The sequence below is a fragment of the Electrona antarctica genome (assembly GCF_951216825.1).
Source record: "Electrona antarctica genome assembly, chromosome: 8".
NCBI classification, from domain to species: Eukaryota; Metazoa; Chordata; class Actinopteri; order Myctophiformes; family Myctophidae; genus Electrona; species Electrona antarctica.
Genome location: NC_136789.1, coordinates 44,905,851 through 44,933,589, shown reverse-complemented (window position 1 = coordinate 44,933,589; position 27,739 = coordinate 44,905,851). Strand labels below are relative to the sequence as shown.

At 44.9% G+C, this 27,739-nt stretch overlaps 1 protein-coding gene across 1 annotated transcript; it reads left to right on the top strand.

Moving 5' to 3' along the window:
- Positions 1-615: 615 nt before the first annotated feature.
- LOC306928789 (protocadherin-16-like) lies at positions 616-27,739 on the top strand (the record flags this gene model as incomplete). The annotated part of the gene is made up of 5 exons (XM_079509062.1): positions 616-796; positions 23,208-24,065; positions 24,192-24,389; positions 24,802-25,575; positions 27,665-27,739. Exons 2-5 carry the CDS (start codon positions 23,229-23,231, stop codon positions 27,737-27,739), a joined length of 1,884 nt encoding a protein of 627 aa, XP_079365188.1. The 5' UTR covers positions 616-796; positions 23,208-23,228.

Here is a 27,739-nt window from a genome sequence, read left to right as displayed (position 1 = left end):
ACTTAATCAAAATCACCTGATGTCCCAGACTGATGGCGACACAGACTGACAGACTGACAAACCACTTCCACTAAACGGAGCTGGGGGGCACCAAAGTCTACAGGAACACAGCAGCCTTGGTCCTTTTCCCCCCTCTTCTTTTCTTCCTACTGTATTTCACAGCCTCTCTCTCCTCCTCCGTCCCCTCTTTGTGCTGCTACCCGCGTGTCGAATAAATTAGCAAGCCCCAAATCGGAGACGGGAGGAGGAGGATACTAGAGAGGAGAGAAGAAGGGGGGCTGGGCCTGGTGCTGGTGGCGGTGTAGGTTGTCCGACTCCTCTCTGTCTCAACTCACACACTATACACGTACACGCGCACACACAGGCTCATCCGTTGGATGCTGTGTGAGAGAGAGAGGAGAGAGAACCCCGTTATATCTGTGGAACAGCAGGCACAGTGCTGCGGACCACACGGCTCTGCTCTGCGGATATATACGCGCTCACCTGGCAAGGGACACACGCGCGCCATCCGTGGGACCAACCCAGCAATCATTCGGAATAGAAAATCGGGGAATTTTGCCTGTAATCTTTGTTCTTTCCCTTTATTTCTTGAATTGTGGATATTATGTAGAAAAGCCCCGTGCAGCTGCTCACCACGGTTCATTCAAGATTCTGTGCCCGGCTGGTGGATTGTCTTTGCTGTGAGTGAGTGGTTGGTAGTGGGGAATTGGAGACCGGTTTGCATACTAATCATCAGGATTCGGAGGGGACATCGGGAACCACACACATCCAGAGCAGCGGAGCGGCTCAGATGAATGTAAGTGACAGCGCTTTTCTTCTCCTCACCGTGCGTCTCTGCACGGTTCATGTTAGCTATACGGCATTACAGAGCTATGGACAAGAGGTATAGGTTCATGTGTGACTGTTTAATTGAATAGTAGAGCAGAGCTATGATACCGGTATGATGCATTCCAATAAGGCATTGAATGCAGCATCTCATTGTGTCCGTCGCCTTAATATGGGGTGTTTCTATAATTATAGCGGTATCGGCTATTATAGCCTATGGGTGCCGAATCCACCTTGCATGAATCCAACCTAACGGACTACTACTACACTGTCTACAGACAGACTACAGTGTGTGTCCATGCGGAGCTGACTACAATGGGAAAGGGGATCAATGGGTTTGTATTGGTGCAGCTGGCTCAGCTAAAGGAGGAGTGGAGGACTGAACCTGATATTGATCACTGTTACTGATCAATTGCTATTAAAAGAAGGCCCATATATTAGGGTTTTTAAATTAGACACCACCTCCCCATTAAACAAAACACGAGGACCCAGCTCATTATTTGGAATTCTGATTGGGTGTGTGTTATGTTATGGAACATTTGTACTAGGCTAAGCCTGAGAGAATGTTAGGTCGCCGGTTTTTTCTCAGGGACTGCCAGCTCAGAGAGTAGGCTAGGCTATAGGGGGAGAAGATGAGAGGACACAGAATTTATTCTGGAGGGCTGACAGAACCAGCAGCAAATAGGGAAGCACCACGAATTGAAGTTAGTGGCCTCAGGCCCTCCGCATCAACCTGGTCTACTCTGCATAGATAGAATAAATCCTGGAGAGACCTCAGCTCAGCTATTTTAGCAGTAAGCAAGCTGTGGAGTGTGGAGCAGTGGAGCTGTGGCTTGACTAGGACATAATGTCACTGGTGAAGAGTTACTATTGTATATTATAGTAGGCTAGTCTGCCCTTGAGCAAGGCACACATGGCTCTCTAGTCTCAAACATGATGTTATGCTGCTGTTTACAGGCATGTACACTAATTGTTCTGTCTGCCCCCCCGCCCCCTGCCAGGGGGACTCCCCTTTGGTGAGCGGTGTGCTTGGTTCGCATGCCGGATTCCCAGGTGTGAATCCAGGTGGTTAGATTGGTGGCCTAGCTGGATCAGGGGAGGTCAAAGTAGTGTGAATTTAGTAGAGCAGCCCTGCCTGTAGCCCTCAGAAGACTAATATCTCCTTTTAGCTGCCTGGGGTTTCCCATGTGCAAGACCGGGGTCCAAATCCAGGTGGTAACATAATGCATAACATATAGGCTACTGCAGGCCAGTTCTGAGACAGAGGTGTGTATGCAGGGTTTTGAACTTGACACTACACCAGGTGATTTCACTAATTCTTAACCCGCTCTCTGGTTGAAGCGGTATTCTGTAGTGTTTTGTTTTGAATGAAAACAAATATACCTCCATGACTGAATACCACTGGCTATACTACTGCACTTGTATGTGTTATACCAGTAACCTGCTATCAGAATCACCATAATTCAAATAGGCAATATAACACCTATAGTATATAATGCCCAACTCATTGTGAAATTAAGTGGTCCGCAGCTTTCCCAACTTGTAAAGGAAATACACAGTCCTGTTATAAATAGGTTCTGACACAAGTGCTCTTTTCTCACTAACTCCAAATGTTTTTATTGCTGCCAATTTCTGTCTGGATATGATTACGTGCCCAAGGGCTAGAAACGGGAGACATGGGGCACTTATAAGTACCTAGCCACAATAGTTATTCTAGTCATATCTGGTGTCAAATGGCATTCGCAGCTCCCGTTTTTTCTCCTGCAAGGGGATATAGCTATGGGTCCCCTACGTTATTACACTATCCACTTACATGATTCCACATGCTCTGACTCTGTGCTAGCCTCCTCAGCCTCCAGTCTGTATACAATCCACTAAGGGGTTGGTTTCTCCCACAGCGATGAGGCGTGTAGGGCACCCGTCTGAAAAAAGCGACCCGCTCTATAACAGAAACCATATGGATTGCTGCTGCAACTGCACATAGCCTGTGTTTATATGTTGTACAACTTATAATTGCTTGCATTGTCTGCTCAGAAGAGCATTGTCTTCTTAATATTGGTATATTTTTAACTAATAATTTGATTCAGTTATCAGAATAATTTTTGTTATCACATTTTGTTTGTTCAGCATTCAAAGTAAACCATATCCATAAGGAATTATGTATTGAGTTTTGCTAAGAATAATTAAAAGTGGATATTACAATTTTGGTGTGATCTGCCTCTCTCCAGGAGACACTAGTAGACACTCTGGGAACCATGGGACCGTTCCATCAGGGTGAAGACCAGCTTTTTAACAGTGTAGTTTTGGCTCTGATGTGGCTGATTTTACAGTACTTCGCAACAAGTTTGCACACATTCTCAAAGGATCTTGGCATATTGTTGCTGCTTCCCTGGGGCACAGATGATGATTTCTGGACGATATTTGATTAGTTGTTTTCGTGCCCCATTCACTAATTCTAATGGAACTAATTGACTGATCATTTTAAATGACAGTAGTGATTTATAGGGCATGTTTGGGGTTTAGCCCCACTAGCGACAGGGCTCTAAGAATGGTTATGCCAGCTGTTCCATCCATTCATCCATCCATCCATTATTTATACATTGGATAAATAAAAACACAAAAAGGAAATCAATCTACCCTCAAACAAGATGTCTTGAATACTACTGATTTGATTGCCATGAAATGAGCTTTGCACCTTCATGCTCCACAGAGGATATAAACCCTACTCTGCTATACATAGGTAACGCCAAGATTTGGAGTGTTTACAGACAGTAGTAATCATGATATGCATACAGATGTTAGAGGTCTTTCGTTTTAACATACCAGTTACCGGTAAATGTACAAACTATGCAGCTAGTTCACCCATTTTGTCACAATACTGTAAGGCAGAAATGCTAGATTAATATTTTCCATTTCTTATTCTGTACCTGTACTTTCAAAACTGTGTGTAGTCAGTGTACCATGAAATCAAGTGAAATCAAGTGAAAAGGGGGTTTAACAATGTTTGGCATGTCACTGGACATGCTGGTTGATCTGTGAAAATGGTATCACGCTAGGATGTGGATTGGCTGTTATACGCCTGAAAATCCTCACTTTTTAGTGAGATGCAATGGTGGCACTAACTGTAGCACTTGAGCATAGACAACAGTGAAACCACACTGTGTATCTGCCACCCACTTTGACGCCAACCTACTGTACACAACATTCATTGTCTTCTATGTGGTCTTGAGCAACCTCACATAGAGACTGACCACTTTGTCTCATCCTCTTGAGTGCCATTTTTTGGGGATGAAAATTGAGGATGAGGATGATAGCAACAAAAACAACTGCACTGACTGTTACCTTGTCCCAGAGAGAGAGAGAGAGAGAGCGAGAGAGAGAGAGAGAGAGAGATGGGCGGGGGGGGGGGGGGACATAGAGATTTAGAGAAAGAGTCAAAACACAAAAGAGAGTCAAAAAGGGAGTAAGAGAGAGAGAGAGAGAGATGAATGAATGTTGATTGTTGAGACTTCCCTTGTAATCTTCCCACCCTGAAATGTTGCAGCTGAAACTGTTTTTTTCCTGGGTTTTTGTTTCTCATATGGGAAGTCAACTTCTCAACACAAACATCGGAAAGTGACTCATGTCTCTCTCTCTCTCTCTCTCTCTCTCTCTCTCACATGTACACACACACACACACATGCACGCGCGCACACCGTACAGTATGCACGCACGTTACACACACGCGCAGGATGAAAGCAAACAGAATTACACAAATAAGGTTGTTCTCAAATAAGCTTGTTCTCCCGTTCCCATGCTCCACAAGTAGCTAGTAGAAATATTTACCCTACATCTTTCAATCATCGCACACAGCTGATGCCAGCGGTGTGTGTTGGCGTTCTTATTTACTCCTCAGACCAGTGGTTGTTTTGTGCCTGTTCCTCCGTGAACCCTGGTACTGCTGTTTCCTGTCCTAAGAGGTAGCCTAGCCCTAGTTAATGCAATTGGCTTCGTTTCTACAGTATATAGGTCTGTAGGACTAGTCCCTTAGACCAGGGGTGGGCAACTTTGACGATGGAAAGGGCCAATATATTTCCACATTCACTCCAGAGGGCCACAGTGCATATTACTGTCGTAGCAAAAATAGCCGATGTACAAGCTCAAAACGCGTCGCATTGCGACGCGTTTTGAGCTTGTAGATCGGCTATTTTTGCTATATTTGAATTGAAAACCTGAATATTTTTTTTTGCTATTTTTGAATTGGAATCCTGAAAAGTAACCTTTTTATTGAATTTCAAATATAGTTATGTTAACTTTCTCTCAAAGACAATAACATTTTAATACTAGTCATTAAGTAGGCCTACTAGACATTTAATACTAGTCATGAAGTAATTAAAGCGGGTTTGGAATTGTAACAGCTGAAATCAATACTATATCAGTATTCTGATATTAACATGAGGGTGAAGGTGGGGGCCGCATGTGGCCCCCGGGCCGCCAGTTGCCCACCCCTGCCTTAGACAATGATACAGAGTATATGATATTAGTAAACTTACTGGACTCACTGGATAGAAAACCAGTTCTACAAGCGGTAACAGGACAACTCACCCCTTTTCCGTTTACCTCCCGGAATGTTCCCCAGTGAGGGGTGGGAGAGGCTGGACAGCAGACGGCTGGAATTTCTCTAACTATAAACTTTCAAGACAGCAGACAGCCTAAGTACAAATATAATTTATGAAAAGCTACTACAGTGAAGTCAGTTCACAGAAGTTGTTGTAGGCTATGTGGGGATTATCTGACGAGGTACCAGTTGAGTGGGCAAAACCTTATGATATACTACATTATACTAAATTGTTTATAGGGTTATTTATAGGGGTATTATCTTTTTATATTTTTCCAAAAAGAATAGCCAATAGTATATTACAAAGTTATCCCCCTCACTGGGGAAAGTTCTGGTAGGAAAAACGGGCAAGCACCAGAGTCCAGTATTCCTACAGGCGATCGCTAATGGGACCACTGCCTAAAGTTATATTTATGCTTTGGCAACAACATTTTCAAAATATTTTCAACAAAAAAAAGGTTGTTTTCCCAGAATTAAACAATACATTTCAAACCAGTTCAGTGTCAAACATGATGGTGTTATGGATGGATGTGTTATGGATTTCCTGTGGGACAGCGGCTTAATAATGTAAATTTCGTTTTCAACAGCATACAAACTAAACTAAACTCATATGTCCCTTTAATTCTCATTCTGAACTAAAGCATTGTGCATTCTGCACAGGATAATGGCCAAATGAGAGACTAGGCTTCACTGCAGTCGAATAATACCAATGCACTTTGACTTGCAGATGACTTGCTGGCTTTAATCAGGGCTTTGTTCAAGACTGCATTTATTGTTAGAAGCTGCAGCAGCAGTCAAGTTAACGGCCCCAGTCGGTATTGTGGCGATTGCGTTAAGGCACTGTTCCCCTGGACAGCCACTTCCATTTCAATCCATCAACATCTTGGGGAAGGCTGAGGTTATTAATAGCCATAGTAGCAGGGTGATAGGAAAATAAGATTTCCATTGACAAAGAATCCCACTCCTGATTGCCCCGCATCTCATTAAACGTACCCATGGGGCCTCTCGGTTGCCATGGCGCCACAATCACTAAGTCTGCTGCCTCCTGGCTGGATGCTGTGATAGTCATGAAATTGAATTATACCATTGTGAGATCTGAATTAGGATGTGATTGGGTGGTTGTGTATGTATCCATTTTATCTGTGATGGTGCGCGTGCGTGCGTTAGTGTCTGTGTGTGTGTGCGCGTGTGTGTGCGCGTGTGTGCGTGCGTGTGTGCGTGCGTGCGTGCGTCCGTGCATGCGTGCGTGTATGCGTGCGTGTGTATTTGTGTGCGCGTGCGTGTTTGTGTATATGTATAAATGTGTGAGAGATGGTGCATGCATTTGTGTTTTTTATAAAGAGAAGTGTGTGTGACAGAGATATTGGTGCGTGCGTGCGGGTATGTGACTGTGTGTTTGCTGATATGCACTCTGCTAAGTTATGTGCGACACATCTTCCCGTCCATACAGTTCTCACAGAATCTGTCCATTAGTTTAAAACAGCTTTTTACAGTATTTTACTCATTCCAAGCAAAACCTCCATATGCGATCAGCCAGAGCCATAACTTATCTCTGCTGGCGTCTGTTCCAACCTGGTGATGTCAGCTGGCCCGTTTCCATCGACTCCCTTCACAAGAGGACCTATCAATTTATCTGCTGCTCTGGGGAAGATATTACTTTCTGTCTGACTCAGTCAATCAGAGGAAATTACTGCTACTAGCCTGTCAGACTCAGGCTGAAGGGCTGAGGAGACGTAGCGCTTCCATTTATTTGTGTTTGTTCTGAGGCCCATCTGTGATGTAACTACCTTCAGAGTGTGTTCAGGTCTATGTCCAGAGCTGCAAAGGCTCCTGTGTGTCTCATAACGGGGCCCCCTGTTATTTTCTTTTACCTCTGATGATTGGGGTGACTGAACTGGGATGACTGGTGAAACAAAAGGAAACCGTAAAGAACAAAGTAGCTGCATGCCCTTCTGCGTTGCTGTAGAAAAGGGTTCTCCTCGGTTGGTTCAGACACACTTCCACAAAAGAATTCCAAGTGTCAAGTGTCACGAGTTGCTTGAGTGTAATTCTCGAATTTGACTGCAGAAGTTGATCCAACCTGGCCAGCAGCATGCATGCAGCCAAACCAGGCCTTGAAGGCGGCCCATGATTAGGATCTGGGATAATGACTGCTGGAAATAAGTTGTTATATTCCTGGAGGAAGACCCAGATGGAGGTCCTTTTAAGGCCCTGGTGTTGTCCATGGCTCCCCCAGGCTGGGCTCCTCCAGGGTGGGTTGGAACTCTTGACTCAAGCCAGAAAGTAGAGTGTGGATGGATCGATGGAGCTCTGGGTTTCTCATTATTATGGTAGTAAAGGGCGATCAGAGTGTGTGTGTGTGTGTGTGTGTGTGTGTGTGTGTGTGTGTGTGTGTGTGTGTGTGTGTGTGTGTGTGTGTGTGTGTGCGCGTGCGTGCGTGTGTGCATGTGCGTGCGTCTGTCCATATGTCTTGGTGTGTGATTCTGTTCCATTCATCTGTCTAGTTGAACAAGCTACCTGACACGTTGAGATATCTCAGTCCAGTCTGTGAGACAGAGAGACCCTTTAATCTGTTAACTTACTGCTAAACAGAGGCTGCGGACAGACATGCTTCCGTCCGAACGAATTCATGCATGAATTTAATTAAGTGCACAAACTAGATGAATATTCCATTGACTGCAGACTTACAGTTGAAAGGAAATTATGGTAACTGTCTTTTTAGGCCTTCCTTCTCTGATGGATAAGCAGAGTGTCTTTCTAATATACAGTAGGAGGGAGAGAGACTGCATGCATTTGCATTCTGTAGCCCCTCATGTGTTTTTAATGATGTAACAGAGATGACCTGAGCACCAGGTAATTTCAGACACTACAGTGATGAGCGCTGCATGTAGGACACTGCAGCTCAGGTGGCGATATATATGTGTCATGCAAGCCATGGGGTTGGGAGTACAACGGTGTGTGTGGGTGGCTGTCATCATAGTGTGGTATGAGGCGTAAAAATAACAGCTCCCGCAGGATTTTTGTGCTAAAATAGAAAATTATGGGGTTCAATTTTTTCCGAACCCCCACCCCGTTTCTGGGGGATTCAACTGCTGGATGCTAACTTGCATATGTTGGGCAATTTTCATAATTAGCATAATAAGCTGGGGTACCATTAACATCCAATATAAGGCAACATTTTCAAAATGTCTTTATGCTTTGAGGAGAACAGAGGATGGAGAGAATAGTGGAAAGAATAGTAATCGAGAAATCAGGAATTTAGCTTTTCTCACAAAGTTGGGGGAGCTCATATTTCTTATGACTTATGCTGACCATTCTGCTGTAGAAAATACAGGCTGTTGATTGGCGTAGCCTATGTCAGTCTTAAACACACTCTTGCAGCTGCCTTTTGCTTTTTTTCTCTTATCCTTTTAGAGCAAATTCTCAGTCAGTATTATTTAGCCATTTTAACTCAAAGACTGTACAACTGTAACCTGTCACATGTATACACTCAGAGTTAAATGAACGCTAAGGATTTTACCGGCCACTCTCATGCCACAGACAAGTTGATAGTTCATTATGAAGGATTAACATACAGGCCATGGCTCTTTGTGCTCAGGCTTAACCAGGGGCGTCATAACGGAGGAACCCAATACAGGGACATTCCTTTGTTGTTCAGCTGTCGTCCTCGGTAACCAGGGAGCCACCGACTCTAAGGAATTTAATAACTAATAAGCAGTCAAGTCTCTTGTCCTTTGTTCTGAGAGAGAGAGAGAGAGAGAGAGAGAGAGAGATGCACATAATATATATTTGATTGAAAGTTGCTTTGTTCTGTTTACAAATGTCTTTATTCTAGTAGTCCTATAATTTGATTGTAAATGCATTTCTTAGCTTTGTTTGAATTGTTTTAAATCCATACTTTCTTTGGCAAAGTAAGCGTATGTTTCCCATGCCAACAAATTGCCATTGAATTGAAGAGAGAGAGATAGAGAGAGAGGTGCATAATTGCAGATTGATAAACCGCCCGAAAGTCATCTGTCAAATGAGAAGGAATTTGTGTGTGAAACTGTGAACCCCTCTCATAACATCGTTTGAAGCCTAACAACAAAGATCCTTGTCCGTCACAGTGAATTAAGTCCTAGGAACACTGTCTGTGTCTGTCCTCGTCTCTAATGACATGAGCTCATTGAGCTTACACACTTTGAAAAAAAGCTTTATATTAATGACTTCACTGACACATCATCATGACCTGAGGGGACTTGGTGAGAGGCGCGTTTTTCACGTTATGCTAAAAGGAGGGATGCAGACTCATTGGGAGCAGTTAGGGTAAAGTGTCTTGCTCAAGGACACTTCAATACTAACTAACCAAGGGGGATGCAGGTATAGAATCGGGAACCTTTGGATTCCTATGCGGCCACTCTCTACCCCAGGAGCCACTGCCCTCCCATGTGCATCACCATGTGCTTGGGTGTACATGCAGAGTCATGGACATGGGGTGTATGCGTGTGCATGTGTATATCTTTGTGTGTCTGTCTGCGTGTGCATGCATGAATGTACATGCATGTCTTTGTGTGAGTGCGCACATACACTTACTGTATGTGCATGCCCCTCTGTGTTCTGCCCACTACACATCCAGAGGAGCATGACAGGACCAACATGCATGTTGCCATACTTCATTCATCTATTTTGTATACTATGTATATTATGTATTTGATTTTACCATAATTTACCCATGTGTATAAATCCAAATGGACCTCTTACGAGTCCATTTGGTTACATTTGAGATTTTACTGTGTACTTTCCCTCTATTGGGAGAGAGAGGGATAAAATGTATGGCCTTCCTTCCACAGACATAGAACACACTACAGCAGCACAAACATAAAATGTGTAAATGAAACGGTGTTGTTGTTTTGTGGAGGGTTGTGGTGTGCTAGTGTGTAGTGGTGAGAGAGAAACAAACCAATCCATTGCGTGAGGTTATTTGTCTCACTTCCTCCAGCGAGGTAATATTGTTTGACAGATCGGTCATGGGCAGGGGGGCTCTGGCTGGTCTTTTGGGCCCCCAATGGGATATTAACTATGTTGTGATGGCAAAGGGGCACTGACGGATGGAAGGTGGCAGCTGAAGCCTCACCTTATCACTCTTGTCTCAGTCCCCCCCCCCCCCCCCCCCCCTGCTCATTTCACATTGGGATCTTCTGCAGTTGTCCGACTCGCTCTGTTAATATGTTGTTCTCTTTCTCCTCTAGTGTGTTGGCTTTAGAAAGTGGCTTTTGCTCCCTCTCTCCTTTTTCCCTGTGTGTCTCTCATTGAAGCACATGCACGCGTTGCGTCCACAAAAACACATATTCAAAAAGAATCAGACACACATGCACAGACACATGCATACACACAGAATCACACACACACACGCACAGTCGCGCACGCACGCACGCACGCACACACGCACACACACACACACACTTGGCAGTAGGGCAGTGCAGGTTAAGAGGTTAGTGAATCACCTCCGGCTGTGCTTTCTCTGGCTTTACTAGCAGCCCTGAGGGGACACACTATTTGTCTGATGGTGTGTACGTTTTTGCGTGCATGCCTGTGTCTGTATTTCACGTGCACGGCACGCCTGGCTCACATTGGGTTTACTACACCATGTTTCTGCCTCCTGTCACTATTTCAACACTTGAGAGAAAGCTCGCTCATACCCTCAAACCTTTTTCTTCTTTTTTTAAATCTCTTCTTATTCCATCCATTCCTCGTAGTCGTAACCTCTATCTCTGTTGCTCTGCCAGTGCCTGCATGGGGACTCTAGTCTGTACAGCATGTGTGTGAATGTCGGAGCGTGTGTCTGAGTAAATAAACAACTCTTCAAAGCCGCTTTAAATTGTTATATGACCCTGCTTCAAACTTTAAAGATAAGAAACTATGAATGACCAGCAGTTCTGTTTTACCCAAACAACATATCCATGACGTTCTAAAGGAAGTCTTTTTCTTTTTTCTTACGCTATATGACTTACTTTTGAAGTAATTTCCAGTAGCCAGTGTGCACTCAGTCTGTCCTGCTTTGGGGTAAATCACAGTGTAACTAATGGTGAGGGTAGAGGAACCCTATATCAGGAAATCCTGGGTTCAAGGCCCCTGTCTGCCCCGTTGAAGTGTCCTTGAACAAGCAGCACTGAACCCTGTTCATTCTGTCCTGCCGTAGACCTCCACTCGGAGAATGGTTAGTGAAGATATTAAATATTTGCTTTGGGGAATCAATACACTTTGAGGGCAATAAACAACAACAACAACAAAAAAACTGATGAAATCTCATCACCGAAATACACTGAGGAAAAAATAAAATAAAAACGGCTGGCAGAGAAGAGGGATAAAAAGGTTGATGGGATCGAGGTTACAGAAGTAATTGCACTTCAAGACGTTTTTACTGCATGCTAAAATTGAATACTTTATTGAATATAGTCTCCATAATCTGTCTAAATACCTTTGGCATTCTACAACATGGACACCAATTATGTAAGAGGGACGTTCGTTTTAACTGTTCATTCTATATACGGCAAAAAATACCTTCAAATTAAAGCTGACCTTTTGAGGTTCTAACCTCATAGTGTTTGCATCATTTTATATCCATATAAAAATGTGGAGCCAAAACGTATTTAAAAATATGCGCCACTCTCAGATTTCTTCTGGAACTCACCGTATCTGCATGCCTGTGTGTGTGTGTGTGTGTGTGTGTGTGTGTGTGTGTGTGTGTGTGTGTGTGTGTGTGTGTGTGCGTGTGCGTGCATGCGCACGTGTGTCACTGACTCAGATACCATATATTCCTGCACCTGTCCGTCACACACACATGCACAGCGATATGTTAATTGCCGTGCGTGCGTGCGTGCGTGCGTGCGTGCGTGCGTGCGTGCGTGCGTGCGTGCGTGCGTGCGTGCGTGCGTGGGCACGGTTTACTGGCCCTGAGCTTCTGGAGATGGTGGACACTAGTCAGCGCTAAAGCTCTGTGTATACTCTGTGTATATACGGTATACTCTGCTGCTCTGTATTGTATCCTTTCTAATTCTAATGTATTCCATGCTGTTCTTTTCCATTCTGGAACACTCAAATCACTTTAAGACCCAGTATTAGAATTACATTGGCCCCCTGTGGACTGAAGCTCAATACTCCCCACACCTGGTAAGGTCCTGGCATTGGCAGAGTAGTCCTGGACTCAGTGTGAACTCTGTTGTACACACTGTACGCTGACTAAACCTGACTACACACTGTACGCTGACTAAACCTGACTACACACTGTACGCTGACTAAACCTGACTACACACTGTACGCTGACTAAACCTGACTACACACTGTACGCTGACTAAACCTGACTACACACTGTACGCTGACTAAACCTGACTACACACTGTACGCTGACTAAACCTGACTACACACTGTACGCTGACTAAACCTGACTACACACTGTACACTGACTAAACCCTCTATACCTGATTTTTGTCACTGACTTTTGCCTTTATGCATGGAATATGCAATTAAATTAAATGCCCACACATTTTTAATAATAATATATATATATATATATATATGTATGTATTTCTTAAAGACTCAATTTTCTTGTACCAGGTTTGGCAAGCTTTAGTCTGGAAATTGCCTTATGTGTGGCTGTAAAAGCTATAAAGATGATTCATTCTAGGCATTTCTGTTTTCTTTTTTTTCACTTAAAGAAAAAAGACAATGACAACAAACAGGAAAGAAAAAGGACAAGAAAAAAGTACAAAAAGAAAAAGGAAAAAACAAAGCAAGAGACAAAAGAAACAAAACAAAAAAGAAAAGAAAAAAGGCTGCATTTTTCATATATTACAGGTTACATTCATTGAATTCAATGCATTTCTGTTTTCATTGTCAGAGGACAGTGTAGACTGAGAGACAGCAAACAAAGTGAGGAAAGACAAGAGGAATCCGGTAGGAATGACCCCAGGGACATTGTGGTCAGGTTAGTGCTCCAAGCCATTGGGCTACCTAACCACTTAAGCCCTCCCTATATGCAGCCCTATTCATTGGATGACAAATAGAAAAAATAGCTGGTCGCAAGCTCACAATGCATTGCAATTAATTGAAAAAGTTAGTTTGTTCACGGCTTCACGCAACATAGTTAATGTGGTGTCTATGTCAGGGTGTTGCTTTTTAGTGTCTTTTAGTGCCCAGGTCCCTGTGCTCAGTGACCCACTTGTGCTGTCCCCAGGATGACTGGCTCAGGAGTTATAGAGACCCCCCCCCATGGTTTTGTGTCCAAGTGTCCTCGAGTGAGACACTTAACCATTAACTGCTCCTGACGAGCAGGCTGGTGCTGCTTTGCATGGGTTTCTTTGCCATCTGTGTGAGTGTGTCTGAATGGTTGAATGTAATGCACATTGTAAAGCGCTTTGGATAATTGCGCTATATAAATACACCGTTTATACCATTTACTATTTATGACGTCTTCCAGTTAGGAGATGCATTGTGTTTTGCTGCGGGAGCACGGCGCATGCATATTTCAGTGAGCATGTAGCAGTCCAGACAGCAGTCGTCTGGCTGTCCCGTCTTAAGAGCGGTAAGGGTTTGTGTTGGCGCTATGAGAAAAAGGACAAGATCTAGGTCAGTTCCATTTTAATTGAGACGGTTATGGAAACAAATTGAAACTGATCTCGATCATCCGAGTTGGCTCATAGGCAGTGGAAAAAGTAGGGTATTTTTTAGGAAACATACAAATAAAATACACAATGGAGACATTCAACATACAGTACACGCACACACGCGTGCACAGACACACACACACACACACACACACACACACATGCGCGTGTGCACACACACTCCTTGTGACAGCTGAGGATGGATATGGGATGGCTATATCCGGGGAAAAGCAACACAAGGGGAGACAAGGGTCACGTCTTTGACACCCCCCCGTGAACACGCATACACACCCCGAACACTATGAAAACTGAGATGGAAAGCATTTCTCCATCCTCTACCCCCCGCTGGACACCCTCACTACATCCATATTATACTGCCCACCCTCCAGCCCTCTCTCCCTCCCTCCCTCCCTCCATCCATATCCCTCTCTCCCTCTCCCTCCCTCCCTCCCTCCCTCCATCCAGCCCTCTCTCCCTCCCTCCCTCCCTCCATCCATCCCTCTCTCCCTCTCCCTCCCTCCCTCCATCCAGCCCTCTCTCCCTCCCTCCCTCCCTCCATCCATCCCTCTCTCCCTCTCCCTCCCTCCCTCCCTCCATCCACCCCCCTCCTCACAAACCTTTTTTGCCCTGACCGCTGCAGCCCACTCTTCACCACAAACTGACCCCAACCTTTCACTCTCAGTCTGCCATTTCTCTGCAAAGCCTGAAATTGTACACTTGCTAACTATTGTGAAGCAAAGACGGAGGATCCTGTCGTTCAGCTCTGTTATAGTGCTTCAATTCAATCGCATCAGCACTTACCACTGTGGCACTGCCGTTTTGGTGTTTTACAAATTTCAATTGTACCTAAACCAAAGAAGATCTAATTTCCTTTATCGTGTAAACAATTAGGGCTGCAATGATGATAATAGTAATTATTTATTGATTACTTTTGTCTTTATTTGAGCAAATGTTTTGGATAATAATGTAGATCGAATATCTTTAAGTAGATGATGATTTTTATGATGAATGATCAAATTAAGATAAATAAACTCCTGCACATCTAGAATAAATCAGTGAAGGTTCCTACTTCCTACGATTAATTGATCTCAGACAGAGACATTAACGTTGGATGTTGTTGCCAGACAGCTGCCAAGTCTGGCTCTGTGTGTACAGTAAGTAAAATCGTCAATGTAAAAAGTCTGCAATGCAGCTTATTTTCACGAACAAAACGTTATTGTAACCAATCTGTGTGGTACAGTATGTATGGTGCAATATAACTACTAGCACATCTGCAGTGGTTTGGAGATGGGTTCAATTGAAGCGTTTATACGGTATATACATACAGTACCAGTCTGTTTATACGGTATATACATACAGTACCAGTCTGTTTATACGGTATATACATACAGTACCAGTCTGTGGAGGGTTGTATACGGTATATACATACAGTACCAGTCTGTGGAGGGTTGGTATATACATACAGTACCAGTCTGTGGAGGGTTGGTATATACATACAGTACCAGTCTGTGGAGGGTTGGTATATACATACAGTACCAGTCTGTGGAGGGTTTATACGGTATATACATACAGTACCAGTCTGTGGAGGGTATATACATACAGTACCAGTCTGTGGAGGGTATATACATACAGTACCAGTCTGTGGAGGGTATATACATGCAGTACCAGTCTGTGGTATGGTATATACATACAGTACCAGTCTGTGGAGGGTTGAAAAGCAAGCCCTGTCCACCAGGCACCAACCATGTTGCCAAAATGTCCACATGCTTTAATAACCTGCTACATCAAAGAATGAAAAAAAAGGAAAAAGAAAAAGAAAAGTGGTCGAGACAGAAGTATAGGATGCCGTTTTTTTTCTCCCTTTCTCTCTCTCACTCTCTGTGACTTTGTCTCCTGTTTAACTTGGCTACAGCGGCCCGTGGCGTGCCCGACTAAATCTGTTCTATCCATTAGAGAGGGACCGAGAGAGGAATGAGGGTAGAGATGGATGAGGGAGATCATTTAGATTGTTGAACTGGCACGACACGGCAGGCTGCTCCTCACAGCTGAGATGTTTACAATACCACCGATCGTACGCACACACATACAGTTTAAATATGTGCATTTGGACATAGGCATGCAGCGCGCACACGCGCACGCGCGCGCGCACGCACGCACGCACGCACGCACGCACGCACGCACGCACGCACGCACGCACGCACGCACGCACACACACACACACACACACACACACATATACACACACACACATGCATAAGGACACAAACAAAGACATACAATGGCTGCTCTTAACAGTCACAGTACATAGAGCGCAGCGTGGCTGGCCATTAAACGCTACAGTAAGTGTATTTACAGTGGAGGCCCATGTCTTTGAGGCTTTGAGGCTTGCGTCCAGCGGAGGCAGATTATGGGGGTGCAGTGCCAGATATGATGTGGCTCAGACTGTGCGGAGCCCTCCGGGGCTGCCCTGCCTGGTACTGTGGTCGCACAGAGATGATGTCACCACTCACGCATCGCACAGATGTTCCACAGGCACGGTGAGACCCCCAAAACAAGCATGCAAAGCACCGGTTAGCACACAGTAAAGTCCCTACTGTGTATTGAACCTGGAGAGGTACGCAGTACTGACAGAGTACCACTATTAACACTATGATTTGGTTTGTTCTGTTAACACTGCTGCATTGTGGGTTTTCTTTCACTTCTTTCTTTTTCCTTTGTTGAGGTAGACATTTGGGCTGCTTAAGCACAGATACAGTAGCTGAAGGGACAGCCCTTTTCCCAGGAAGGCCTTTTAATTGCCACACAATCAATGGTTACTTTTATTTCAAGTGGATCATTTATTTGCATGTATTTCCATTTGTATAGGGTGCATTTACACTGTTAATTAAACACTATTAAAATCCCTTGTTGTAGACGCACTAGTCATCAGTAGTGAATTTCTATACCACTACTCCATACTGCCACTAGGGGGAGTTGATCAGATAGCTACCATTTACTGCACTCACTGGCCATCTGTTAGAGATAGCCAACATCCTTTCAACATGAGTTATAGCTTTTTTATTTTATTTTTCTCCTCAGTCCCAGCCCTCTGTGTTCATTCTTCAACAGTTTTCCATTTTCCAGAGTAAACAGCAGTGCCGTGCAGTGTGTGTCAATAGGGATATGATGTCAGGGTGAGAGCTGTCATTGACAGTGACAGATCACAGGCTGGGCTCTGCTGCTCGCCAATATGTCCTCTCACTGACGCTGATCTGAAACCATGTGGGAGGGTGTGTGTGTGTGTGTGTGTGTGTGTGTGTGTGTGTGTGTGTGTTTGTGTGTGTGTGTGTGTGTGTGTGTGTGTGTGTGTGTGCGTGTGCGTGTGTGCGCGCACGCGCGGGGTGGGCACGCACATGCACCGATTGAAAACTATGAGGGAGGGGTGGACACGGGCACGTGCATGCACTGAGGTGAAACCATGAGGGGGGGGGGCATAAGTCACATACACATACTGTACATGTGCACACAGTTGAGACATGCATGCACAAGTGCACACTCTCAGTCACAGCTCTGTGTGTCTCTCGCACGCACGCACGCACGCACACACACACACACACACACACACACACACACACACACACACACACACACACACACACACACACACACACACACACACACACACACACACACACACACACACACACACACACACACCGTTAACTATTTCAGCAAAAGGCACACAGCAATCTATCCTTACACACACATTGTTTTCCCCCTGCATAGCCTCAGTGGTGTCAGTAGACACTGGGGCCAAACCAGTGTAATCATTTGATCACAGCACAGTATAACATTTCTATTGTGTCTCTCCATCTCTCTGCTTTGTAGAGTCTCTAGAGCATCATGACCCAAGTGGAATTCTGGAAACTGATCGCGATTCTGACATTAAATTGGCAAAAATGGCCGATAGGCAAAGACAAGACAGACAGGAACACACATAAATAAACCCGCCCACCCACACGCGTGCACGAGTACATGCACACCAGCATGCCATGTGCAATTTCTCTGTGTCTCTCTCTCTCTCTCTCTCTCTCTCTCTCTCTCTCTCCCTCCGTCTGTTTCTCCCCTCTCTCTCTGTAGTATCTCCTTCAAAGTGTAGACCTTTCTCTGTGTGTAGGAGGATAGTAATGGCCCTGTTCAGCAGCAGCAACAGTGTGGACCAGATGTCCACTGGTTTGAGACCAGTATGACCATTCTCTCCTCCTCACAGCAGCAACAGTGTGGACCAGATGTCCACTGGTTCGAGACCAGTATGACCATTCTCTCCTCCTCACAGCAGCAACAGTGTGGACCAGATGTCCACTGGTTTGAGACCAGTATGACCATTCTCTCCTCCTCACTGCGTGTCCCTGTGGAGCGATAGTGTTCATTAATCTCACTGTCCCCAAGCAGCCTCACAATGTGGGTCAGACTACCGAGGGACAGGGTCACTGGGCCTGGCTGGGCTGGCTGGCAGAATGAATGATTATACAAAAGAAAGGCCATCTGAATAGCACAAAATGTAAAACCGTTGTTGTAACATTGCTAATTCCGAATTCAAGAACATACAGTGTAAAAGTCTATGACTTATGACATCCTTTTGGAGTGCAGAATCCCCATTTCAGACGTGCGGTTTGGAATGCTTTCCAACTGTATATGAAATAGAGCTTTATTGTGGAACTATATTTTGACACTCAGGGTTACTGGAATGTCTGTCTGGCAGAATGAAAAATGCATTTCACGAGACATTAAAAATATATGTTTATTACTAAAATCCTTTGCTGTTGTCGTCACACATTCTGTTTTTTTTATTATTGGAAAGTATGCCTATTGCCTATTGTCTTTGTCCTGTATTTACATCTGCGTTGGTCCTAGTGCTCCTTGTAAAGCACTTCAAATGCTTCATATGCTTTATATAGCCAATGGAAACGTGGAGTAAAATATGTTGAAGTGTGGGTGACATTGACCTCATAGTCAAACCAAAATGATACGGTTTGATTGCTGTGTGTCTTTTGTTGTGGACAGTTAACTTGTGCGTGCGTCTGTGCGCATGCGTGCGCGCGTGTGGTTGGTTTTTTGTGTGTTTTGTGTGTCATTGTGTGCACACACATGCATGCACACTTGCGTATTTTGTGTGTGACCATGACTGAATGACTGAATGTGTGTTGCATGTACACCTTCTCTCACTCTCTCTCTTGCAACAGAACGTGTAGCTGGTAGACATTCCTGGCGCTCACTGTGCACATCATACGTGCGCTCGGGGAGCTCTTCAGTAGGCGAATAGGACTGGTTAGAATAGAGCCAACACCCCGTGCTGTCTGGCTACTGTTCTTATGCATCCCTGTGCGCTCGAAACCTCACTTTTATAGTGGATCTCAATGGGAATATTGTTCTGAAACTGAGACAGAGTAACAGCTAATACTGTAGGTACATTTTCATTTTTGAGAATGTAGCAGATGCTATACAGTATACACAGTACTGTATACAGTTGGAGGCCATCGATATTGTCCTTTTCTTTTTGCTGAGGTTTGCGTGATCTGCGCAAAAGGACAGTTAACCCATTTTGGGCGGGAACCCCTTTTGGTGTTTTAAACATTATGTTATAATTTAGCTATTGAAAAATAGCAGATCTACAAGCTCATAGCGCGCCACCGAGTGGCGCGCTACGAGCTTGTAGGTCTGCTATTTTTGAAAAATCGTGAAAATATTTATTTCAGAAAACTGGAGGATTTAGAAGGATTTTTTTAAAATTTTGAGGCCAGGCCTAAATGGGTCAAATGATAAGGGACAATATCGGTGGCACCCAACTATATACTGGGTCCCAGCCCACCGGGAGGGACTTGCAAAGAGTGAGCTGGCTCAGTGTCTTGCTCAAGGGCACTGTGCTATGTCTCACATAGTTAGTACTGAAGTTAACTTTGTGTTGTTTCCCAATAGCTGGGCTGGGACTCAAAGTGGTTTGCAAGATCTCAGATAAATTACAACTATAAGGCTTAATTTATGCTCCATCGTACGACAATGTCACATGCGAAGAATATAGAAGATCTAGAGGCTTTAGTTTAGCCCATTGACTATAACACGAGGTATAGCCTATACTTGACAATACTGCAGACTCATGGTATACTTGACATTATTCCAGCCCAAAGCATGTGGTTTGTTTGATTTTCCCGCCATTGGATTCAGTATAATAACTTCTAGCTTGAGTCTTATATTAATTGTGTGGTTATTTTAATTTAACCCATTGTAATTTACCCCATTGTTAGATTTGAATCCATTTGCAGATTCATTCTAGACAAAAGTAGTCTCTGGAGATAATATTGATTTACAAAGTAATTTAATTTAGGTAAGTCTGGTAATGTCATAAGCTAAACAAAATCTTAAAATCACACCCGCGTGAAGTAAGCCGTGCAACTCCGTGTGGGGGTCCCCGGGGGTGGGGGGTGGGGGTGAGGGGGGGGGGGAGTTCCAGACCAACAGGAACGCACCCAGGGTGCCGGCCCGATTCCGGCGAGCCGCCCCGCTTCCGAAACGGTTGAGAAATGACAGAGTTACCGTGTGGGGGTCCCTCTACTGTACCCTGTACTGTACTGTACTGTACTGTACTGTACTGTACTGTACTGTACTGTACTGGTACACCCGAAATCATCATATATACAGTTAATATGTGTGTTTGTGTGTGTGTTAGGTTGCGCACAGGTGGTGAAAAACAATCATGCTGTTTTCGTGCTCAGACGCACCCAGCCACCCATCCAGCCAGCTACCCACCCAGACACCCACCCACCCACCCACACACATAGTCACTTAAGGAAGTGGTTGCACCACTTAAAAATAATGCAATTAACAGAAGCTGCGAGTGTGAATAGACACTGATGTTTTGCTCCTTTAATACAGTAACGTGTCAAGAATCAAGAGGGGGTTTATTTGTCACTCACTCCTACAGATATAACAGCAAAATGTTGGTGTGGCGCAATAATACAGTAAAACATACTGTACTGGGAGCTTACTTCATTATGCAACATCTGGGTCTCATTGCAAAACCAGTTGAGAACCGTTGCACTATAGCAATATGCTCTGATCATAATAATTATCTGACATACAAAGTACAGAGCGACAATTTGTATAATTCCTTATGAGCAATGGTACTGTAAGGTTCTGCTGATAATTGTATTGAAAAGTCTGTGAAGAACTGCTGTGAGTTAATGTCCTCCTGGTCTCCAAGTGTGATGGATGAATATTGTCCAGACTGGCTCCCTTTGCACACTGCAGAATGTTTCTAAGAATTATAAACTCAATTAATCATCTCTTATAAATACTTGGATAATATGCATAAACAATGATGGCCATTTTCAAGATAATGTAAATGTTTGCTGGCCTCGTAAACAGGAAAAATGTGCGTCTACCTTGTAAATGCTGGTTGGAAAGGCAGGTTTTCCCAGGATGTGTGTCTCCAAAAAGATGTGTTGATGTATGTGTATGTATGTGTGTCAATGCTGGGGGAACTCTGCTAATTGTTACGTATAATTCTTTGCATATGTTAAAAAGGAGGGGTATAATTCGTACCACGTTCGGGACAACTGAAATAGTTGTTGATAATTTGTAGGTAAGCTGTCAATTACTGGAATGACTATAACCTACTAAATTCTCTTTGAAAGATATTTGACTTGATTCACTTTGTGTATGTGCCGGATGACATCTGACTGTGTGTTATTTGCCCTTCATTATAATGTGTGATAAATTCAGTCATACATACACTGTACATATATTATTGTAATTGCATAGCCGGTTCCGTAGCGGTTCTAAAAGTGATGAAACCGATTGCGGTTCCTCAATGTTGGTTCCGGTTCCTCCAGTTCCTCTGGTTCTGGATCCCAACTCTACTCCTGGCACTCCAATCAGTTTAAAACAAACAAAGCATTATTTATAAATTATATTTGACCCAGATGCAGCGTGTGAGAGACAAAGTATGTGTTGCGTAGATGCATATCAGCAGTATGTGATTAGATGCTGCGGAGGGCTCAGGATGAGGAGGCATGTTACTGTATGTTTGTGTAGGTGCACGGTGTGTGTGTGTGTGTGTGTGTGTGTGTGTGTGTGTGTGTGTGTGTGTGTGTGTGTGTGTTACTGTATGTTTGTGTAGGTGCACGGTCAAATCCTGAGTCTTAATTTGACTCTGTCAGGGTATTTTGTTTTCACTTTGCTCTACATATTGAGGCCTTGTTAGAGTAGCTACAGACTTTAAATTCCCATGCATTCCATCCATCCATGTGTGTGTGTGTGTGTGTGTGTGTGTGTGTGTGTGTGTGTGTGTGTGTGTGTGTGTGTGCGTGTGCGTGTGCGTGTGTGTGGGTATGTCGATATTAGCTATCATAAGATATTTCAGTTGATGTTTTATGACAGAACAGTGCATTTTGATACCTATTTCAATGTTTCCCAATGTTGTCTCTTTGTGACCAATCTAGACACAATATTCCCATCCGTTGTTACCCATGAGATATAAATAATAGTTGATAGTTCCTTCACAGTTTCACTCTCCATCTGGGTTCTTTTGCCGTGCTGTTTTAAAATCATCCCTATCTAATCATATAATCCATGTAGGCTACTATAAAACACATCTCGGCACAGAAATAATGTTTTATGCCAGGTTCTGTTTTCCATCTACACTAGTTCGTTAACACTCACATTGTCTATGGGGCACTTCAATTTGAGGTTATCAGTATAGCAACAAAATTGGACTTAGATAATTCAGTTCCTGGTTCAACTGCAATTTACATGTATAAGCGGGTAGTGAGTGGCTAACAATCCACTACAATTAGTAAATAGCTCTCCCCTAGCCTGTAACAGTCTCCATTAGCTCTCCACCATTATTCCCTAGTGGATGATCTGACCAAACATGGAAGAAATGTTATGATTTATTAGTTACTTACCACAATAGTTCTGCTTTAACATTATACTGAGCCAAAGGCATATCAAGGGATAGCTTAGCTTTATTGAAGAAAATCGAGACATATTGAATAAATAGAATACGAATTGTAAATAGCCTATTGTGATCACCTTTAAATGGCCTGATGCTAGCCTGTCCACATCTGCTTGACGTTTCCTTCTGTCTGTTGTTTGTCTTCTCTCAGGTGTAGCAGAGGAACCCAGCCATGCCGATTACAAGTAAAGGGTCGATAGGGAGGGCCAGGGTCAGCGGACACCGTCTTCTATGTTCAAGTCTATGGCGACGGCCGTCTGTCTTTGTTCTCTATGTCGTCCTTCACCTGGTTGTTGTTCAGTCCACTGCCGTCCTCGGAGCCCTGGAGCTCCAGCTGGACGAGGAGCAGCCGGCGGGGACGATCGTGGGCGACATCAGTGCGGGGCTGCCGCCGGGCATCACCGCCAGCCTCTACTTCATCTCCGACCATGAGGGCACGGGGGTAGGCAGCGACCTCAACATCGACGAGACCACGGGCATCATCACCACCGCCCGCCGCCTCGACCGCGAGGAGAGGGACCACTACAGCTTCATCGCCGTGACCATGACGGGCGTGACCGTGGAAGTGTCGATATCCATCAACGACATCAACGACCACGCGCCGGCATTCCCCAGGAAGAAGGCCGCCCTCAAGATCCCTGAGCAGACGGCCGTGGGGACGAGGTTCTCCCTGGAGCCGGCAACAGATGGCGACAAGGACCAGCTGACCACCCAGGGCTACGCCATCAGGGAGGGTAACGTGGGCCAGGTCTTCAAGCTGGAGACCAAGAGGGGCGCCAACGCGGTGCTGTACCTAGACCTGGTGGTGAACGGAGTGCTGGACAGGGAGAAACGCTCGGCTTACAGCCTGGTACTGGAGGCCTCTGATGGCGGCTCGCCCAGGAGGATGGGCTCCATGGCCCTGGAGGTATCTGTGACCGACATCAACGACCACGCACCATTGTTCAACCAGAGCCGATACCACGCCATCATCTCAGAGAGCCTGCCGCAGGGCAGCAGCATATTGCAGGTACGAAATTTGAGATACCGGTAACAAACAAATAAACAACAACAAAAAAATATAATAATACAAAAATAGTTTCAATGAAAGCAGCATATACTAACTTGAGCTTTTTTGTATTACAATTCTCTGCAGGTATTTGCTACTGATGCAGATGAGGGCGACAACGGTCTGGTCCTGTATGAGATCAACCGACGTCAGAGTGACCCTGATCGGTATTTCGTCATGGACATCAAGTCAGGGGTCATCACTCTGAACAGGCCTCTGGACTATGAGAAGAAGAGGGTCCACGAATTGGTGGTGCAGGCCAGAGATAATGCCAGCCACCCTGAGGTAAGTTTTATATTGTAATCATAGTCTTCTACACAGTAACAATCCTCAGTGTTGATTTAACTGATTCACTCCTTTAACTGATTTAAACCTAAAACTACCTGTCTACTCACTGCTCCGAGACATCTAAATTCGCTCTCACTCTTTAGAACACATGGAAAGGAAATATACAGTACATGATACATGCTACACTTTGAGCATGGCTTTACAATATACAGTATTTGGAAAACAAAAACTTTGTTCACTTGTTTAATTACAATTTGTGGTACTGAGATTCAGATTGTGTTTTGAAGTGCTACTTCTTGTGTTTGAATGAATTTTGAATTTAGGTTTTGTGTTTGCGGCACATTATTGTGTCCGTAACACGCATTGCTCCAACTGTACAATTGCATCTCCACCTCATCATTTTTGTCAGGTTACCAATGCCTTCGTGACGATCCACGTCCGTGACTTCAACGACAACCAGCCCACCATGACCATCATCTTCCTCAGCGAGGACGGCTCGCCGCGGATCTCCGAGGGCGCCCAGCCGGGCCAGTACGTGGCGCGGATCTCCGTTACCGACCCGGACTACGGGGAGTATGCCAATGTCAACGTGTCCCTGGAGGGCGGCGACGGGAAGTTCGCCCTCACAACCAAGGACAGCATCATCTACCTGATCTATGTGGACCAGGTGCTGGACCGCGAGGAGCGAGACTCGTACGACCTGAGGGTGATGGCCACCGACTCGGGGACGCCTCCCCTCCGGGCGGAGTCCTCGTTCACCATCCAGGTGATGGACGAGAACGACAACCCCCCTCTGTTTGACCAGCAGGCCTACCGGCAGACCATCCCAGAGGTGGTCTACCCGGGGTCCTTTGTCCTCCAGGTCACCGCCAGGGACAAGGACCAGGGTCCCAACGGGGACGTGCGCTACAGCCTCATGCAGGACAAGCACGGGCATTCCAGCTGGTTCTCCATCGACCCGGTGACGGGAATCATCACCACGGCGACCGCGCTGGACTTCGAGTCGGAGCCGTCGCTGAGTGTGACGGTCGTCGCCACGGACAGCGGCCGGCAGCCTCTGTCGTCCACGGCGAAGGTGGACATTGTGCTGCAGGATATCAACGACAACACGCCCGCGTTCTCCAGCAGCCTCTACAACGCGTCCATCAAGGAGAACACGCCTGCTGGAACCTGCTTCTTAGAGGTAGGAAACAACTACTTTCTTTCAAGGACTCTCTTTATACTATGCTCTTTTCTTGCCTCTCCTTAAGCCCCTTTCTCTCTCTCTCTCTCTCTCTCTCTCTCTCTCTCTGAATCTTTCTCTGTATTTCTCCTGAAAGTCTCTCTCCCTTAATCCTTCTTTGTCTCTCTCTCCCTACCTCTGTCTTTCTTAAAGCTTTTTGCATTAATTCTCTCCCTCTCTCTTTGAAAATCTCTCGCATCGTCTCTCTTTCTCTCAATATTCCTTTATTTCATTCTTTCTCTCCGTTTTTGTCTTAATCTCCTTTCATCATATATCATTCTCTCAGTCTGTGTCTCATATTTCTTTCTTCCTCTTTCTTGCGTCTCTGCTCCTTTGCTTTGGCAGGTGTAACTGCCGTATTTAATTCCTGTGGCGTTCAATCTCTCAGACTTTTGGCCACGGGATTATTGTCCTACTTCTACAGCCAACGTGGCTTATTCACAGTCTCTCTCCAAGCACTTCTCTGTTTAATCACTCTCCTCATTCACAAGTTCCCTCTAACTAAGACCTATATTCTTTGTCCTTTGTCCTACAAAGATCTACAAACTCAAACTTGTCAAAATCAATATGCTTAGATCCCTAACCCTTGATGAATTTTTTAACATAGGGTCGCTAGGGTTACAGTAATGTGGTTAAGCTCCCCCTCAGCTCATTCCTGATGTAACCATTGAAATGTGAGTGTGTGTGGTAGCTTTGTCTGAAGTGAAATATGGCCTCAGTGTACATACAGTATTTATTATAATTTTTTTAAATGGAGAGCGATCAGATGTGCTGATACATATCTGCTGATACATATCGCGGCGCGATTCATAAAAGTGGGTTATGGCGAGTGAAGCGCGGCCGTGGAATGCATTCAATTAAAAAGAAATGAACACCGGGCTGATTTATACAAAAGGAGTGAGACTTGCGGCGGGAGAGATCACCTGCATTCCTGAAGCTGCTCGTGTGGGAGATTTACTCAGGGCTGCCGCCATGTCCTCTGTCTCACCTCAAATGGGGTTCCCATGGCAACCCGGCCAGCAGTGAGAGCTCAGTCTAAATGCCATCTTATCTCACAGCAGCTTGACTCTCATCTTTCTTTCATCTCAGTTCCAGCCGTCTCTCTCATGTGCAAGGATGACTTCCCCGGAGAAGGCAGCAGTTGTTTTGCGTTCTAGCGAGGCCTTACGCCCGCCACACACCGTTGACCACAACTGTTTTTACAGGTTGTTGTGTCGGTTTGATCCCTTCTGCTGTAAGAGAGGGAGGTAAAGAATAAAACGGCACATTTCTTTTCTCTCTCTTTGCTGTTTTACACTTTTAAACCTCAATCCTCAAATACATACATACTTCAAAGGTGCAGCAGTCACCATAGGTCCCTGTAGGACTTGTGGACCTAGAAAAGTATACAGTACCAGGATAAATGGGTTTAGATAAATAGTTAAATAGTTGAACTGCACATTGTTGCGGGTTCATCTCATGTGTATTTGGAGAGTGCGCTTGGTCGAGGCTCCGTGAAATCTGGCATGTGCATGGGGGCACGGTCCCCCAGGGGCCCCATGTGCAGGGGGGCCCGGTCCCCCAGGGGCCCGACTAGAGAGGAATAACAGGAAGAGAAGAGGAGAGACATGAGAAAAGTAGTGCAAAGAAAAGAGGGAGAACGCTGTGCTGAGCTGCAGAAGAAATGCAAAAGCACAGATTGAGTAGATAAGCAATACAGTCTGGTTACAAGTTTACTACAACTACACCAAGCAGTTCCAAACACTCCTGCAACTCCACTGGATACAGTACCTCCATCCCAAGACAAAAAAATAAATAAATTCAGACGTACACTCCAGTTGTTAGCCATTATTTAGCTATTGAAAATAGCAGATAGGTCTGCTATTTCTGAAAAAAAATTCAAATGTGCCTCAAATCTTTCAGAAAATTGTCATGATTTAGAAAACATTTTTTCTAAATTTCGACGTCAGGCCTGAATGGGTTAAGAGCAGTTGTAATCAATTTATTAATTCTCCTAATCCTAGTCGGCGGTCTATTCTGGCGGTCTAACAATGGCCTAATTCCACGGCAGACGATCATGCCCGGCATCCCCATCCCCATCCCCATCCCCATCCCCATCCCCATCCCCATTCTCATTCTGGAATGA